The sequence below is a fragment of the Loxodonta africana genome, chromosome 19 (assembly GCF_030014295.1).
Source record: "Loxodonta africana isolate mLoxAfr1 chromosome 19, mLoxAfr1.hap2, whole genome shotgun sequence".
NCBI lineage: Eukaryota > Metazoa > Chordata > Mammalia > Proboscidea > Elephantidae > Loxodonta > Loxodonta africana.
This window is the reverse complement of record NC_087360.1, coordinates 80,004,816-80,021,135: the sequence shown is the minus strand read 5'-3', so window position 1 is coordinate 80,021,135 and position 16,320 is coordinate 80,004,816. Positions and strand designations below refer to the sequence as shown.

Below are 16,320 nucleotides of genomic sequence, written 5' to 3'. Positions count from 1 at the left end.
GATCCCTTGCCCCACTGCACCCAGAAGAACCTGTTCGGCCTGCAGTCTAATGGGTCTTTGCTACCCTAGCTGCCTCTTGCCCAACTCCAACAGGCTTCTCAGCCTTTTCAATGTTTCTTCTGTCCTGTTCCCAGCCCTTTGGCGACTGCTGCCACCATCAAATTCCGTGAACGAAACTTAACTGTTAAAGGTGTATGGGAGTCAAAGTGGTGGTAAAGGAACACCTGGAAGAGAACAGTAGGAGCACGGCACCCTCTTTAATAAAAAAAAGGCTTAGATCCGTGATTCTGCACTTTGTCGTGGAATTTCCTGCTCTGCCCAAGACAAAACACGCTGCCTCAAAGTAAAATCAAGGACTAGGCCAGTGTCTCCTGTTTTCAGTTAACAGATACAATGATTATGTGGTCAAAATAATTTTGGAAATATTAAAGTTTACTTTACTGCAGGACTGCTTAGAGCCTCGAATTACGCTAATACCGTGAATCCCCAAGAATTTAGAAAAAAAAACTTAGGACTCTCTCTAATTTCCAATGGGTTAAAACCTGGGGAGAAAAATCTATTTTCTCCTAACATTTAAAATGGAAGATGAAGATCGATTTTAGCGATTTGTGAAATGATACACAGAAATGCCTCAACACCTATGTGCACAATTAAAAACCGACTGAGTGCCCACGATACCTGACTCAATGGAGTATAGCACTTCAGCATTTTCCCCTTTGTCCTTGTCCAGAGCTGTAACCTGCAGCACAACTGAGCCGATGGCTGCCGACTCATACACCCGTCCTTTGTAGGAGGAACTGGTGAACCACGGCGCGTGGTCATTCGTATCACTGACGTTAACCACGATCCTTGCAAAGTTGCGCTTTACGGGAACATCTTGATCCCGTACCTGAAAGAATTAATGCATCATCACCAATTCTGCTGGGGTTTTTCTTGTAACTGCTTAAAAATCAATCTCAAAGGCAGGCGATGAAGCATAATGACCCACCATCACTGTGAGGATATGCTGGTGAACGGCTTCGTGATCGAGCTTTTCAGAAGTATAGAGACAGCCAGTTGCAGGGTCGAGACGAAATTTCTTGAGACTCAAGGGATCGATGCTACCCTGCAGAGTGTAGATGAGTTTGTTTTTCTCATCCTTGTCTATGGCACTGACTTGCAAAATTTCTGTGTCTGGCGCTGTGTCTTCAGGAATAACCACCTCGTATTTTGATGGAGAAAACTGAGGGCGGTGATCATTTGTGTCTATTACTTTGATGAATACCTGTAATGATAAAATGTGTCAAGTAATAGTGTTCCTAATTATGGTGTTTTAATATTTAAAGAATCAGGAGAAAAACCACGTTTTCGAAAACTCATTCTTTCTTTTTAACAAAATGAAATACAGCTAAGAAGTAAAAGCAACTAAGATCTAGAATCAAAAATATACTTTAAAATTTCTCATTGCTACATTATCTTAATAGGAGTAAGATAATGAAGATCTACCTACAGGTACAGCAGCACTAGGTAACAAGACTTAAATTAGTGACTCAACCCCACCCTCACGGTGCTCTCAATACCCTAAGCTGCCCCAAATACTGGCACCTGCTGTTACTGACCTTGATGCAGCAAAACCCGCTCTATTGGTCCCTGGGCTTTACCCACAAACCCAAATCTGCCTGCTGTTCAGTGCCTTATCAACCCAGTTCTGATCTCTGCTCCTCTCTGTATTTGCTCTTTTGTTCTCACCTAGATTCTTATCTCCTTGTTCTCAGCCCGTCTAGAAACCTAAACCTAATTACCGATGGCTCCCTTAGTTCCACACCTCGACAACTGGTCAACCTGAGCTGGGGAACCACTCCTGAGATTCGGGTTACCTTCTTCCTTCAGCAATTCACTTGAGCTTTTTCAAGACCCTCTGAAATGACTCAAAGTAAGTTACAGAAGTATAGATGAGGCACTGAAATTTAAGATATTACATGTCCCTGAGGAAAGGGAAGTAGAATGCATTTCCCGGATTTTGTAGGAATTTCAGGCAATCGGCACCGTATTTCATACTAAGCGTTTAACTGCACTAACTAAAAGCACAATTACCGGGAAAGAAGTGCATTGCTAATTACTCATTTATGTGATCAGTGATAAATGCTGCAGGTATATTTATCACCTTTAGCAATGAGAACGCTTGGCACAGAGGGCCTTTTCTCCTGCTGAGTGAGTTTCTCCTGCCAGCCTTCTGGTCAGACGATCATTCAAGGGGGCCCACGGGCACGTATATGCCCCAAGACCTTTAAACCTTCCTCTCAGAATCACCCTACTAAATTCATTACAGTTCTTGATGGCTCCTTCTCATTTTCATGCTCTAACTTCACGGACTTACTTTTAAAGACAGAGAAAGCAACTGATCCTGCTTGTCTCTAGGACAAGAACAGTTACCAACAAAACTGACATTTTAATGGTGTCCTGGAACTTTCACAGGACGATCTCAGGAGGGCCCCAAGGCACGGCATCTATACCGATGTTACACACACTAAAAGCCATGCGCTTTTGGACAAAGGGACAGAAGACTGTCACAACCAGCCTCCGCTTGCTTATTAACTGACATCACAAAGACGCTGCAGTTTTTATTTTTTCGAAGCAACTGAACAATTTAGCAGATGACCGGTCTCATTTAAGACTTATAACAGTCTGATCTGAAGTTAGATAACTGGAATTCAGAAGCATTTTATTTTCCAATATTTAATTCCATCATTTTCTTTTGGGGTATGTATCTCCATGCAGATGGCAACACTCAAATGTCAGGATAAAAGACTGAAGGTCTCTGTGTGACCCAAACGTTTGTAATCTTGTTATCAACAGTTACAGAAACCCCCCAAAGTGCTGCCTGGTTACTTCTCAGGGAGCAGTTTAAATAAAGGTGTGGCGTGGAAGTACTTGCAGGTGTTCAGGCAAACTCGAGGACCCTAATGGCCAAGTAACAGGGAATATGCTATACTGGCTTTTTTTTTTTTTTTTAATTGTGCTTTACGTGAAAGTTTACAGAACAAATTAGTTTCTCATTAAACACTTAATACGCATATAATTTTGTGACACTGGTTGCCAACTCTGGGATGTGTCAACACTCTCCCCTTCTCAACCTTGGGCTCCCCATTTCCATTTGTCCAGCTTTCCTGTCCCCTCCTGCCTTCTCGCCCTTGGCCCTGGGCTTGTGTGCCCAATTACTCCCATATACACGGTTGAACTATGTGTGTTCCTGTTTGTTTTATGGGACTGTCTAATCTTTGGCTGAGCCTCAGGAGTGACTTCAGTGCTGAGTTAAAAGGTATCTGGAGGCCATGTTCTACAGGGTTCTGTATAAGATTTTTTTTTTTTACTTTAGTACCTATCTGTATGGGTTGGAAGCAACTCCAACCGTGGTTCCTGCGTAATCTTTCGGCTGCCCGGTTCTTTGGCAGCCATCGGGGGAGACCAGCCATGCTGTCTGGCATCTCAGGACCCACGTCTCACCGTCCAGACGGCCCAGACACGACTGTACCCAGTTATCTGACTCTGTGGCCCCTCCTAACACACCAATGGGGCTAAACTTGGACTGCCCTGGCCCTCTGCCAGCCTGAGATGAGCTTCCAGGCAGGCAGTCTTGCCAACCGCTTACTTCAACTCCACCCAAGCGTGGTGGTGTCCTTATTACTTCTGCCTCTGATTTTTCCTTTCCCACTTCACACACACTTAGCACTCTCCTCTCTCTCGAGGTAAACAGCAGCAGATTCTGTTGTTCCCAAAGAAAGACCTTTGGAAAGCTACCCACCCACCCCTGAAAGCCCTCCCTGAAAGGGAAATTTCCTTCCAAATTCTCTCTATTCTATATCTCTCTAAAGACAAGCATTAATTCACCAGCAGTAAACCGAATGTGAAAGTGCAAAATCTCAGAATATTTGAATTGTTTTCATGTTATAACACTATTTTATTAGCAAGACCCTTGGTGAAACCGAACATTTCTGTAACTGCAATCTTTGGGACGGAAACCGGAACAGCTCAGAATTCTACTTTTCAACAAATTCTAATACCATAGTATTTGTAACATATCTGATATTGGGGGTAGTGGGATGCAGAAACCTTTCCTCATCCGCTGAGGAAACGAATTTCTGAAAGTCAACACACTAGTCCACTGCAGTATATCATTTTATAACAGGATGATTTTAATGTAAAATCCTACCAAAATTAGTAAAAGTCTTAAGTGGGAATTAAAGAAAAATGTTGAGTTTTTTGTTGTTTTATTTTATTTACAATTACGGCAGAAAATCACAGAAGGAGAAAAACAAAAAGTAATAAAATACAAATATGCTGTGAAAATTACTGTCAAATATAAAAGTAAATGCAGGTAATTTTAGTTAAACACAGTAGACTATACATAAGTCTTTACCTTCTACATTCTAATGTGAGAACCAAGAGGGCAGGATTTCTACCTGTTTTCTTTCCTGCTACTCAAGTTTCCAGGACAATATCTGGGACGTAACAAACCCTACGGGACAGAGCAGAACTTCCCCACAGGGTTTCCAAGGAGTGCCTGGTAGATTCAAGCTGCTGGCCTTTTGGTTAGCAGCCAAAGCTCTTAACCACTATGCCACCAGGGTTTCCAAACAAATATATTTGTCAAACGAATGAATGGATGACTCTCTGCCCCCTCCTGAAACCCCACAATGGTTACTCACTCAGGGATGCTCCTTTGGCAGAGCTCAAACAGCCCACACTGTAATCAAAGAGAATTAATAAGAAAGAAGAGAGCTAACAGTCAAATTACAGGGTTTTAACATTCTGATTTGGCTATCTCTAAATCTCAGATAAAAAGGTGTTAAAAGAATTATCAGAACCACTTTATCAGCTATTTCACACACCCCTAGTTAATGTAGTCAAAGGAAAAAAAATCCAAAAAAGTACTTTAAAAGATGAATTGCTTTAACCAGCTTTAATTAAAATAACTTGGGTGATCCATCCGTAAAAGAGGTATACTTGACAATTAATACGTTCAAAAATGAGTGTAAAATTAGAAAATTTTGATGGTATAACAACAATGTGGGTGTTTTTGTTGTTGCATCTTCTGTTAGAAATTTTAAAACTGCTTAATTACCATGCAAAACCGAAATCGAGATTTGTGGTAAATTTTCTTTCCCTAAAATGAAAACACTTGGCGCACATGTGTGTGAGCTCACTCCAGAGCCTGATTTTTCACCTTAGACTGTTCATGGATGGATCCCTCCACAGTACACTGCACCCGGGATACCCACATCAGGACGGGACCTCGTGCAACCGGGATACCCACATCAGGACGGGACCTCGTGCAACCGGGATACCCACATCAGGACGGGACCTCGTGCAACCGGGATACCCACATCAGGACGGGACCTCGTTCCTCCTCTGAAGTCTCCTCAGGAGTTCCCTTACCTGAGTGAGTATGGTTGTGGTCCCATCGGTAGCCTCCACCGTAAGGTTGTAGTTTGATCTTTGTTCTGCATCAAGAGGTTTGGCAACAATGATAGTTCCGGTGCCTTTGTCCACATCAAAATGGCTGTCATAGTTGCCACCTGGTTTAAATGGGGACAAGTGAAAGAGCAAAAACAGGTCACGGACATAGAATCTCACCTGTTTCTTCGCTTTCTAATGCTTATTGGAAGTGAAAGGAAACCTTCAGTACATTCATCAAGATGATTCCAACGAAACAGAGTTTCAAAAGACAAGAAGAGTAGCCAATTAGATAATGCTTAATATGCTAGAAGGCAAAGCTGAGCCACAATTATCAAGGAGGCTATTAAATGAGAGCAGGGGGAGAAAGCAACTCTGAACACAGAAAAACACGACTAATATAGTCAATGAATTACTTTCGATATGCTTTCTAAGCGTTCCGAATATCTTTTTAATTTCTAGCTCAGAAGCTACAGCAAAACATCAGTTCATAACCAATGTTAGCCACTTCAAAGTTCTAATTACTCAAAAAAATATCTGTCACACTTTGAGCATAATGTGTGGACAAAATAACTAATAAAAATAAATGTTAATTCTGAAAAAAAAAAAAAAATTGTGGCAGTTAGCTTCAATTAGTCCGGGCTCTTACACACAATTTAAAAGGAAATTTGTTCCCCATGTTGTCAAAAACCCCAAGATTAAAGAAGCAGAAGTTTCTATCCTACCAGCATTATCCAAACGCATCTCTAATTATATTCTAGACATTTATCATTCGCATCAAAGTATACAGTCTGGGGTGATTTGCATTTCAAATCCACTGACCTTGAGATACTTATAACCATGAAATGAAATGCAATGAAAACAAAAGCTTAATTACACGGTGAAGGTCTACTACGAAATCTAACCACAAGCAGGCACCACACAGTCCTAAGTCACATCTAACACTAAAAGTCAACGTGGGAGACCATGAGCACACGACGAGAAGTGGGAAAAAAAACAATGAAAGATCGTCACTGGAAATTGAAAAGTTCTGAAACTCAGTGCTTTTTAGATCGCATAATCTGAAGCCAATTATGTGATCTCAGCAGATACCTTCTGCTGTACAGTTCGGGTCACAAGCCATCTGAAAGATGTAAAAGACTTCTTTAGCAAGTGTATCTCCTGGCACAGCCAAAAAGAAGCAAGCAAGCATGGAAGGCAAACACAGAACAAGGAAGAGCAATCAATCAACCCAGATCCCAGCACAGCAAGGCTGTTAACAGACACCACGGCAGCCCGTTAACCTGGAAATGTGATATAAGTTACCAGAAGGAAACCAACTATTCTGATCATAGCTAACTATCCAAGGAATAGCATTCTTTTCTTTAAACTGGAATGGTTTCATGATGACTGGGTATCTGACAATTTCATACAATGATCAAAACTGAGGAAATAGTCCAACTATCTAGCAAGCAAGAGGTAAAGCCTGAACCACACGGACCCCTGGCTGCTGTAGCTTACGTCCCACCCACCTCAAAATGCCAAAATGGCGGGTGGGGGTAGGATGGATAAACGGTGGAAGAGGGGACGTGAAAGTGCCAGCTAGAGCTGAATCCCAACACATACTTTTGATCTTAAATACCCTTATATCGAATGTAAAAAGTATCTAAAATGTCTCATGTGAATTTTTTACTGTATGGATAAGCTAAATAACAAAAAAACAAAATAAAAACGAGTTGGCTCAGGCATGTTTAAGTTTTATGACAAAGTGATTTAATCTAATGGACCCTGTTTCCTACTGAGACTAAGGTAAATAAAAGCAAAATGTAATAGCTGGTACTGTAATTTTTAAGTTATACAAATCAAAACTGCAAGCTTATTTTCTATAAAGTGCTGACATGTGACAGTCACACTGGTGTAACTATTTTAAACCCTTCAATCATACTCACTAAAAATAATAACATGCCGTACGTTATATACCAGGAAGTAAAACTTCAGAAGCTGTGCTTTTAGATCAAAATGTTCAGGATTTTCTGTAACTGTTGCATTTTAAAAAGAAAACCTTATTTTTATATTAATGACATGATATGGAATACCTAATTTAAACAAATGTAATATATGTTGTATATTGTGAAATCTTCTGCAATTAAAAACTGCAGTTTAAAGCAAATTCTCCACCTAGAGGTCTTATTCCCAGTTTTAAAGTCTGAGATATATGCAGGCATCAAAAAATCACAAACAGGTTCTCTGTGGCTTACCCCATGCAAGGATAATGAAAGCTTTGAGGAAGGCTTACCAATGATGTCGAACCAAAGAGGTGTGCCCAGAGGCTCAACAGATATCACTCCAATCATGTGAGCAACTGGGTCGCTTTCCATCACAGTAAAGGTAAAAAAGGCTTCTTCAAACGAAATGGGCTCCAGGGATGGTTTGGGCTTGGAGATCCATTCAATATGGAGTCGAGTGGTCGAGGACTTTTGAGGGCGACCATTATCAACTGCCTTAATCTATAAAATAGGAGTGGAGGGGATAAAAACTGTGTTTTAAAGTTACGACCATAAGCAAATTCCATAACTGAAGCATGGGTTGATTCGGTCTTAAACTGAGACAGTTGCAAACATTTAACATTTGTGTCTGAATATACCATGTGTTCAGCCCTTGATAAAAAGAGCAATACCGTCATGGCCACACTCAATATAAACAATAAGCAACTGTTGAAAAGGAAAAAACAAAACGACCCTTCTCAAGCATTATCAAGCACTTAACTGTTTGGTTACAAACAATGAAGATATTTACCGAACAGAGACAGAGTTATAGGTTCATGAAGTCAAAGCATATAAGGAATTCAAAGAATAAGATCTTAGCTCACTGAAAGAATATCATATTCTCCAGCTCCAGAAAACTTCTTGGACGAAACCACTCCAGTTTTTGGTTCAATGAAGAATCTGCCCTGCTCGTTTCCCTCTTCGATGCTGTAGGAGATTTCGGCATTGGGACCTTCGTCTTTGTCCGTAGCTATAACACGATACAGAGGCTCTCGCTTGGCATTTCTTTCTCGTTCTGGTTTTTCCCGCTCTGGGAGTCTGATTTTGTAGAATTTTTGCAGGAACTGAGGTTTGTTGTCATTTTCATCAAGGATTTTCACAATCACTCTTGCAATTGTTGACTTGGGGGGACTACCATTGTCTGTCACGGTCACCTGTTTTAAAAGGTAATAGATAAATACACGTTTTTTAAATATACTATATAAAAAGTGAATACCTTTTTCCTGATGGTAGTCAGTGTTTGTATAAACCTGTATAGTTTACAAAGCACTGTGGCATATACTGGAGCTCTGGTGGTGCAGTGGCTAAGAGCTCAGCTGCTAACCAAAAGGTTGGTGGTTCAAATCCACCAGCTGCTCCTTGGAAACCTTATGGGGCAGTTCTATTCTGTCCTATAGGATTGCTAAAGAGTTGGAATTGACTTGACAGCAATGGGTTTGCTTTTGGAGTTTTGTGACACGTCCTATCTCCTCTCATTCTGAAACAGCTCTGTGAGGTAAGGCACCCTCTTCTGTTCTTGCAGAGCCGGGCATTCGCAGAGCTGGGCACTCGCAGAGCTGGGCAGGGGTGAAGACAGGGAAGGCTGCTGTTAGCCCTCACTCCTTCCTCACTAAGCCGTGTCTCCCTCACACTACTGTCACTATAAAGTGAACTTCACCAAAACGTCAAGCTCTCAGTAACTTTTAATATTTTTAAAGCCAAAAGCCATGGAAGAGATACATGAAGGATTTGCTTTAAATATTTAGAGTCCTCTTAAAAGTAACACACACCAACATACTGAAAAATAAAATCTCTGTACTGGCGTGCAAAAACTCATTTTTAAGCATCATCAATGAAATATACTAACTAATCATTGTGAAGTATATGATACACAGTATGGAAACCCTGGTGGCACACTGATTAAGAGCTAGGGCTGCTAACCAAAGGGTCGGCAGTTTGAATCCACCAGACACTTCTTGGAAACTCTATGGGGTAGTTCTACTCTATCCTATAGGGTCACTATGAGTCAGAATCAACTTGACAGCAATGGGTTTTGTTTGGTTTGGTTATATGGTACACCTTTTAATACTACTAGTCATCATTTTATTTTTGTTTGGCTGTTTTCTTAGGCAGAAGTGTTCAAGGCTTAGTAGGGTGGACAAAAACGTTTATACATTTAAGACCAGCTCAATAAATGGTATTCTCCCTTCCAAGGCTACCTCATCTCTTGGCCTTCTCCTGGTTTGCAGGCAATGGTACCCAATAGCCTCATCGGGGCTGACATCCACATTACACCCTCCCTTCCACCTCCAGATCGCTCCTACCTTTTCCCCTTCAGAAACGAGGCAACCCATAAATAAGAGGCTGAGCTTTTTTAAGGATTAGAACGCATTTTAAATTAACCCTGAAAATGAGAAGACTTTTAAAAAATGCTCTTTCAGGAACAGCACCTATCAGACTTCAGCCTAATTTTACGGTTGAAAATTTTAAAAAGCACAAACTTTACATAATTCATAGTTTAAAAAATATAAACAATGCTGCAAGTTGAGTATTTAGCAGCCCCCACCTCCCCCCAAAAACACACCTAGAAACAAACTAACTAGATTACAGGGGCTGAGCTAGATCTATTAATATCGACACAAATATTTAAAAAACATAATACTAATAAAGAAAAAGAAAGATGCAGGCTACGTAGAGAAAAATACCACCACGTAAGTGAAATAAATGGGAGAGATGCAGAATACGCAGAGGAAAAAATATGTCTTTTTATACTTTACACATGTAAAGTGTATGCATGGATAAAGCATAAAAATTAGATTGGAACTCATGGCAGTGGTTGTGTATTCTGGGATGGAAAGGGGGGAGGCAATCTGAGCTATATTCATAATGTTTTCTTTATATTAGTAATCAGAAGCCAAGATAAAGAAATATTAACAGCTGTCAATACTGGTTAGTGTGAACAAAACTGTTCTTTCCCGTAATATTTATAATTTCAAAATTAAACAACACTCACTTCTAAAATGTGTTCGTCTTGCTGTTCTCGGTCTAGTTTCCTGGACGTGGTTGTGATGAGACCTGTGAAATTTTAACAATTCATTAATTCTCACAAAATAAGGTCGATTATAGAACACTGTAACTGAAGGCACGCTCCTGGAAAAGTCTGAGTAAATCTCTAGCTTCTCAAAAAAAAAAATAACAAAAAAGATTAAAAAAGGATTGTAAGTTCCAGATACGTTTATTTACAAACAACAACCCATTTAATACTTTCTCACTTCCGTGATTCTTAAACATAAATGACAGAAGTACCAAGAAAAAACTCGAATCGGTTACATTTTCTATTTGCTAACGGTGCTAATAAATATTTTACCGGGAAGGTGTTTTAAAAACTGACCTGAGGTTATCCAGGGTTCCACCTTCATCCCTATCTCCTTTAAGTGCCCCAGAAATTACTAATAATTGACAGAGAAAAAGGTTCATATTAAATGGAACCATTAGAAAACAACACTGACTGTGACTTATACCTCTGGATCATCTACCCCTAAAAATGCAGAATTTTTATAAAGAGTAACTTTACAGGCACTGTCGCTCAAACAACAGTCGTCTAATTTTCAGTAAAAGAAAATAAATGATTCTCAATGAAATCCCACATTCTCTTTTTATTTTTCTATCAAAATGGAATATCTATAGTTTCCATTTCTGTCTAGAACTTAAATAACGATGGACTAAATTGTCAATAAATATGAGAACCTAGAAGACCATTCAAGTTGATTACATATTTTCCTATAATTCACAGAAAATCAAACAAAATCATCCCGACCACTACAACAGCCTCTACAACCTGTGCTGATACTGGACAGATGAATGGTAAGTGGGTTTGCAGGTTAAACCTGGGGGTGGAGAGCCCTGTGTGACAAGACAACTCCTGCCCAGCACCCTGTGGTTTTTCCACAGGGAAATGCGTCAAATAATTCATAGGCAGGAACAGACTAATTTATTTTCTCCTATAATCCTAACTAATTTCACACAACTACCAAATGAAGGCTATTCAAAGTGTTTCTCTAAATTGGTATATGAAAGGTCTGTGCTTAATTCAAAGTGCTTTTTCTTAAGCAGTTCCCAAGAACCTAAATCAACATCATCATCCCCACAATTAAGAAACAGTGCTCTTTTTTTTTTTTTTTAAGCAAGAACAAAAGGCTACAAAACAGCTAGATACTGGGGTTTTCCCCCAACTGTGCTTACTGACTGCAAGGGGCTCCAGAAAAGTGCCTAACACTGCTTAAAGGTGTAAAAATGTAACAATGTGGCCTGTACTTGATTCCCCTCAGTTTTTAAGTTAATCCCTTTTTTCCCCTACTAAAAAATTTTCCCCTGTCCTCACTGTAGTCTTAAATAGTCCAAGAATGACAGGAAATCCCTCGCTCAGCCCCACCAAACTGTCCTAATGGACCCAGCAAAAAGTTGACCCCGATGGAACAACAGGTTACCGTGTTTGAGATAAGACAGTATTCTGCTTCTGTACAGCACTCAACCGTTTGCCAAAGTACTGCACACACTACCTGTTAGGCAAATAAAGTTCCCCATTTTAGCTCACTTCCAGCATCGCTAGACTGTTACCCAAGGATTTACCTACCAATTCACCATGAAGCCAGAAAGCAACCTGACCACTTCCTGGGCTTGGAAACAGCTGTGTATCCTGTATATTTCAAGTTAAATACCTGTTGTGACCTCAAACGGAACTTTTAATTCCATTCAACTGCAGTAAAAGTGGTAATGCTCCTTGCTCATCCATTTCACTCTGGCTATCACTAATTACTCCTTCCCATCTCAGCTTAAACACCATTTCCTGGGGCCTCCCTGACAGGCTTTGCCTGGAATTCCGCTGTTGGGCTCTCCAGCCTTTTCCATTTTTATAATGACAGCATTCCACGTTACTTCAGTCACTCATTAAAAGTCCTCCTTTCCATACGACAAAACTCATGAGGACAGAGACGGAGGTGCAGTGAATTACTTAATATGGCCCTTTTAACCAGTCTTTGTAACGCCCACCAGATGACTGGGAGGGGGGCTACGCAAATGAGGTGCTCTGGCCCACTAAAGGATTGGACAGCTTGCTAATAACGTAAATAAGGTGCATGGCACCCCTGTGAAGGTGGGACCATGCAAATAAGGTATATGGAACCATAAAGGGGATTGGTCAGTTTTGCCATCCCAGTAGGCTTAAAGGGAGACACGGAGAAGGACAGGGAGAGGGAGGAGCTGCAACAGAAGACAGCAAGATGGCAGAGCAGCACTGCAAGAGCAATGATTGTGGCACGAAACCAGGGTCCAGGAGACCAGCAGGACACTGTGGTGGGGTGTGTCGAACCACAAAGCCAGGAGTTGTTAACACTCGCTCGAGAAGGCCCCCAGCAGGGCCTGGTGGCAGAGGGCAAGAAGCTGTCCTGATGGAAGAACTGAGTTATTCCTATTACTTCCAAGATGGTCCTGATCCCGAGACGTATCCTGTTGTTGTTCTTGCAAGAGAAGCAAAAATCCAGACCTACGCTGACCAATACAGTAGCCATTAATCTCAGAATATTAAAAAAAATTAATTAACTAATTAAAATTAAGCCGGATGTGGCTAATGGCTGCATGGCTGAACGAGGCAGATTCGCAGAGGAGCCCTACTGAACAGAGCTGAATGACTCATGAAGACAAATCATAAATCAAGGATCTGGACAAAACCTTCCAAGTCTGGTTACTTTTCTATGGAAAACACGAAAAATCTTTCAGACTGACAATAGAATTACAACACTCCTACTAAAAGGAATCCTATCAAAGGCGTCAAAGTGATTCTCCCCAGCGCCATCAGCAGGGACAGGCTTGCATCTGCACCCTATGGAGGTGGCAACACAGTGTACCCCCTCTGAGAGAAGGGGTAAAATTAGTGTTTCCTACGGAATTTTCATACAAGGTGAAAACAAGATTTCCCAATGAAGCAGGAGAAGACTAGGATAGCTATAGATGTTCCTTACAGGTAAACCCTACCTTACATCAATCAACAACACTGAGGGCTTAACACTCCAGAAATGCTACCCAAATAGCCTACACTCCTCCAAGTGAGCTGTAGAATTTATTCTGCATTACACCCTCATTCTCACCTCTGTGTACGTTATCATTCCTGCTAATCCTTCCCCCTTCCACCTTGGCAAATACCTATTTCAAAAATCAGTCCAACCTTCTCTAAACAACAAGTACACATTATTAGCCCTGCTGTTAGATGCCGTCATGTCGGTTCAGACTCATGGCGACACCACGTACAACAGAAAGAAACACTGACCAGTCCTGCGCCATTCTCACGATTGTTGTCATGCTTGAGCCCATTGTTGCAGCCACTGTGTCAATCCATCTCATTGAGGGTCTTTCCTTTTTCGCTGACCCACTACCTTACCAAGCGCCCTTGGTAAATATAGGTAGTAAATATTCCAATGAATGTATCCGTTCTTTCACTGTAAATGTTTCACCTGCAATGTTTTTGCTAAATCCCAGGATACATACTTAATAGAAACAATACAGTATTTCAGAAATGCAGAGACACCTTTAAGATTATCAAGCTTACATAGTTGCCTGAACCACAGAGAAGTTAAAATTTTCTAAGGTCACCAGTAAGTTACTATCAAAACCAGGATCAGCAGAACTTAGCTCTCCCGGGGCTCTGATGAGAGTTTCGCCCCAACATACCACTATGCGTGCTTCACTGCACTACGGTATTTGACCTCTATGTAAACTCTAAACTGGGGTTTCCATAAAGCTTCAGAAAAACAGCAATGGTAAATCATTATTCATTTAACAGCGTCCAAAAAAAGCAAGAAAATAAAAGAGTGGGCAAAAGCAGAAAAATGCATACGCAGGTGCCTCCTTTTGTAACCCTGTATTTTATCTTCCTTTCATGCAAACATCATTTAATTTAAAACAGAAAGGAAAAAGACAAAAACTTAAAAATTTTCCTTCCTTAGCCCAAAAGATATTCTGTACGCCAACACTACTGTAAAGGTAATTGGGCTGAGATGGCAGAGAGAGAATCTTCTCATCAATTACCACTTAATGAACTTAGCCTATAAACACAGGTACAACTACGGAACCAAATTAGACGAGTATCACTGAATAACCATTCATAACCTTTGAATGTCAGTTTACACGTTTAGAAAACATTCCTTTAAGACTATACAGAATGCTAGATTACCTACAATGTGTCAATGTAACATTTTACTCTGATATTTTTTATAAATCAGTACGAAAAACCATCTCTAAGCTTCTCAAAGCCCAAGAGATCAAACTGATTTCACGAAGCAGGTAGCACATAAAGATAAACATTAAAGGACCAGGTCACAGCCTTGAAAGCCCTATGGAGCAATTCTACCTGTATACACGGTGGGGTCACCATGACTCAGAACCAACGCGACAGCAACTAATAACACAACGACAGGTAAGGATAGTAATGTGGGGGGATCCATGTAGGTGCAGCTGTGTGTTCATTCAACTACTCTGTGCTGTCCACTCAGAACGTAAAGATAACTAGAACAGTCATGCTTCCAAATAACAAGAACGAAGGGTGGAAGGAAGGCAAAGAGCACATGTGAGAAACATGAGCCACACAGGTGAGGTAGAGTGCAGGTGCAGATAAGACAAGAGGGATGAGACGGCTAGGGTTCTCACTGAGGGCTCCACAATCCAAAGAAGGGTGAGCTTAGTTCTGGTAGTTCGGTAACAATAAATGGAAGTAACAAGACCAGGTGTGAATTTAGCAGGATCAGTCTGGCAGCAACAAGCACAGACAACAGGTGAAGCCAACGTCTAGGCTATCCCCTCAACATAAAACAAAAATCCTCACAACTGGACCAATGAGCAACATCGTGATAAACAGAGAAAAGACTGAAGTTGTCAAAGATTTCATTTTACTTGGATCCACAATCAACAGCCATGGAAGCAGCAGTCAAGAAATCAAAAGATGTGTTGCATTGGGCAAATCTGCTGCAAAGGACCTCTTCAAAGTGTTGAAGAGCAAAGATGTCACCCTGAAGACTAAGGTGCGCCTGACCCATGCCATGGTATTTTCAATCACATCATATGCATGTGAAAGCTGGATGAGGAATAAGTAAGACTGAAGAAGAATTGACGCCTTTGACATGTGGTGTTGGTGAAGAATATTGAATATACCACGGGCCGCCAAAAGAACGAACAAATCTGTCTTAGAAGTACAACCAGAATGCTCCTTAGAAGCAAGGATGGTGAGACTGCGTCTTACATACTTTGGACATTTTGTCTGAAGGGGTCAGTCCCTGGAGAAGGACATCACACTTGCCAGAGTACAGGGTCAGCGGAAAAGAGGAAAACCCTCAACGAGGTGGATTGACACAGTGGCTGCAACAATGAGCTCAAGCATAACAACGATTGTGAGGATGGCTCAGGACCAGGCAGTGTTTCATTCTGTTGTGCATAAGGTCACTATGAGTCGGAACTGACTCGACGGCACCTAACAACAACAACAACATTCCCTCCAGGTAAGGGATAATGAACCAAAAAAAAAAAAACCCAGTGCCATCGAGTCGATTCCGACTCATAGCGACCCTATAGGACAGAGCAGAGCTGCACCACAGAGTTTCCAAGGAGCGCCTCGCAGACTCGTACTGCCGACCCTTGGGTTAGCAGCCGTAGCACTTAACCACTACGTCACCAGGGTTTCCAGGCGTAATGAAGCCCTGCTACATAGAGGTGAAATGGAAATAGGAAGAAGAGGTAGAAGTAAGAGTAGGTAATAGCATTTGGTAAATGAATTAGGCAAGAGAAAGCAGAAAAGCCATTCAAGGAGTCAGTGTCGGCTTGGGGCAGGGTAAAGACAGAG

At 41.1% G+C, this 16,320-nt stretch overlaps 1 protein-coding gene across 6 annotated transcripts in view; it reads right to left on the bottom strand.

The window, feature by feature from the left end:
- FAT1 (FAT atypical cadherin 1) overlaps window positions 1-16,320 on the bottom strand; it is a 144,007-nt gene that overhangs the window by 42,593 nt on the left and 85,094 nt on the right. For all 6 annotated transcript variants that reach the window (XR_010318671.1, XM_064272913.1, XM_064272910.1 and 3 more), the window contains 6 exons: window positions 10,450-10,511; window positions 8,282-8,611; window positions 7,709-7,919; window positions 5,416-5,555; window positions 989-1,264; window positions 679-889 (listed from right to left, as the gene is read on the bottom strand). Coding sequence is in view for 5 of the 6 variants with exons in the window: in XM_064272913.1 (XP_064128983.1) it covers window positions 679-889; window positions 989-1,264; window positions 5,416-5,555; window positions 7,709-7,919; window positions 8,282-8,611; window positions 10,450-10,511 (1,230 nt within the window). In the remaining variant the exon portion in view is untranslated. The remainder of the gene's footprint in view (window positions 1-678; window positions 890-988; window positions 1,265-5,415; window positions 5,556-7,708; window positions 7,920-8,281; window positions 8,612-10,449; window positions 10,512-16,320) is intronic.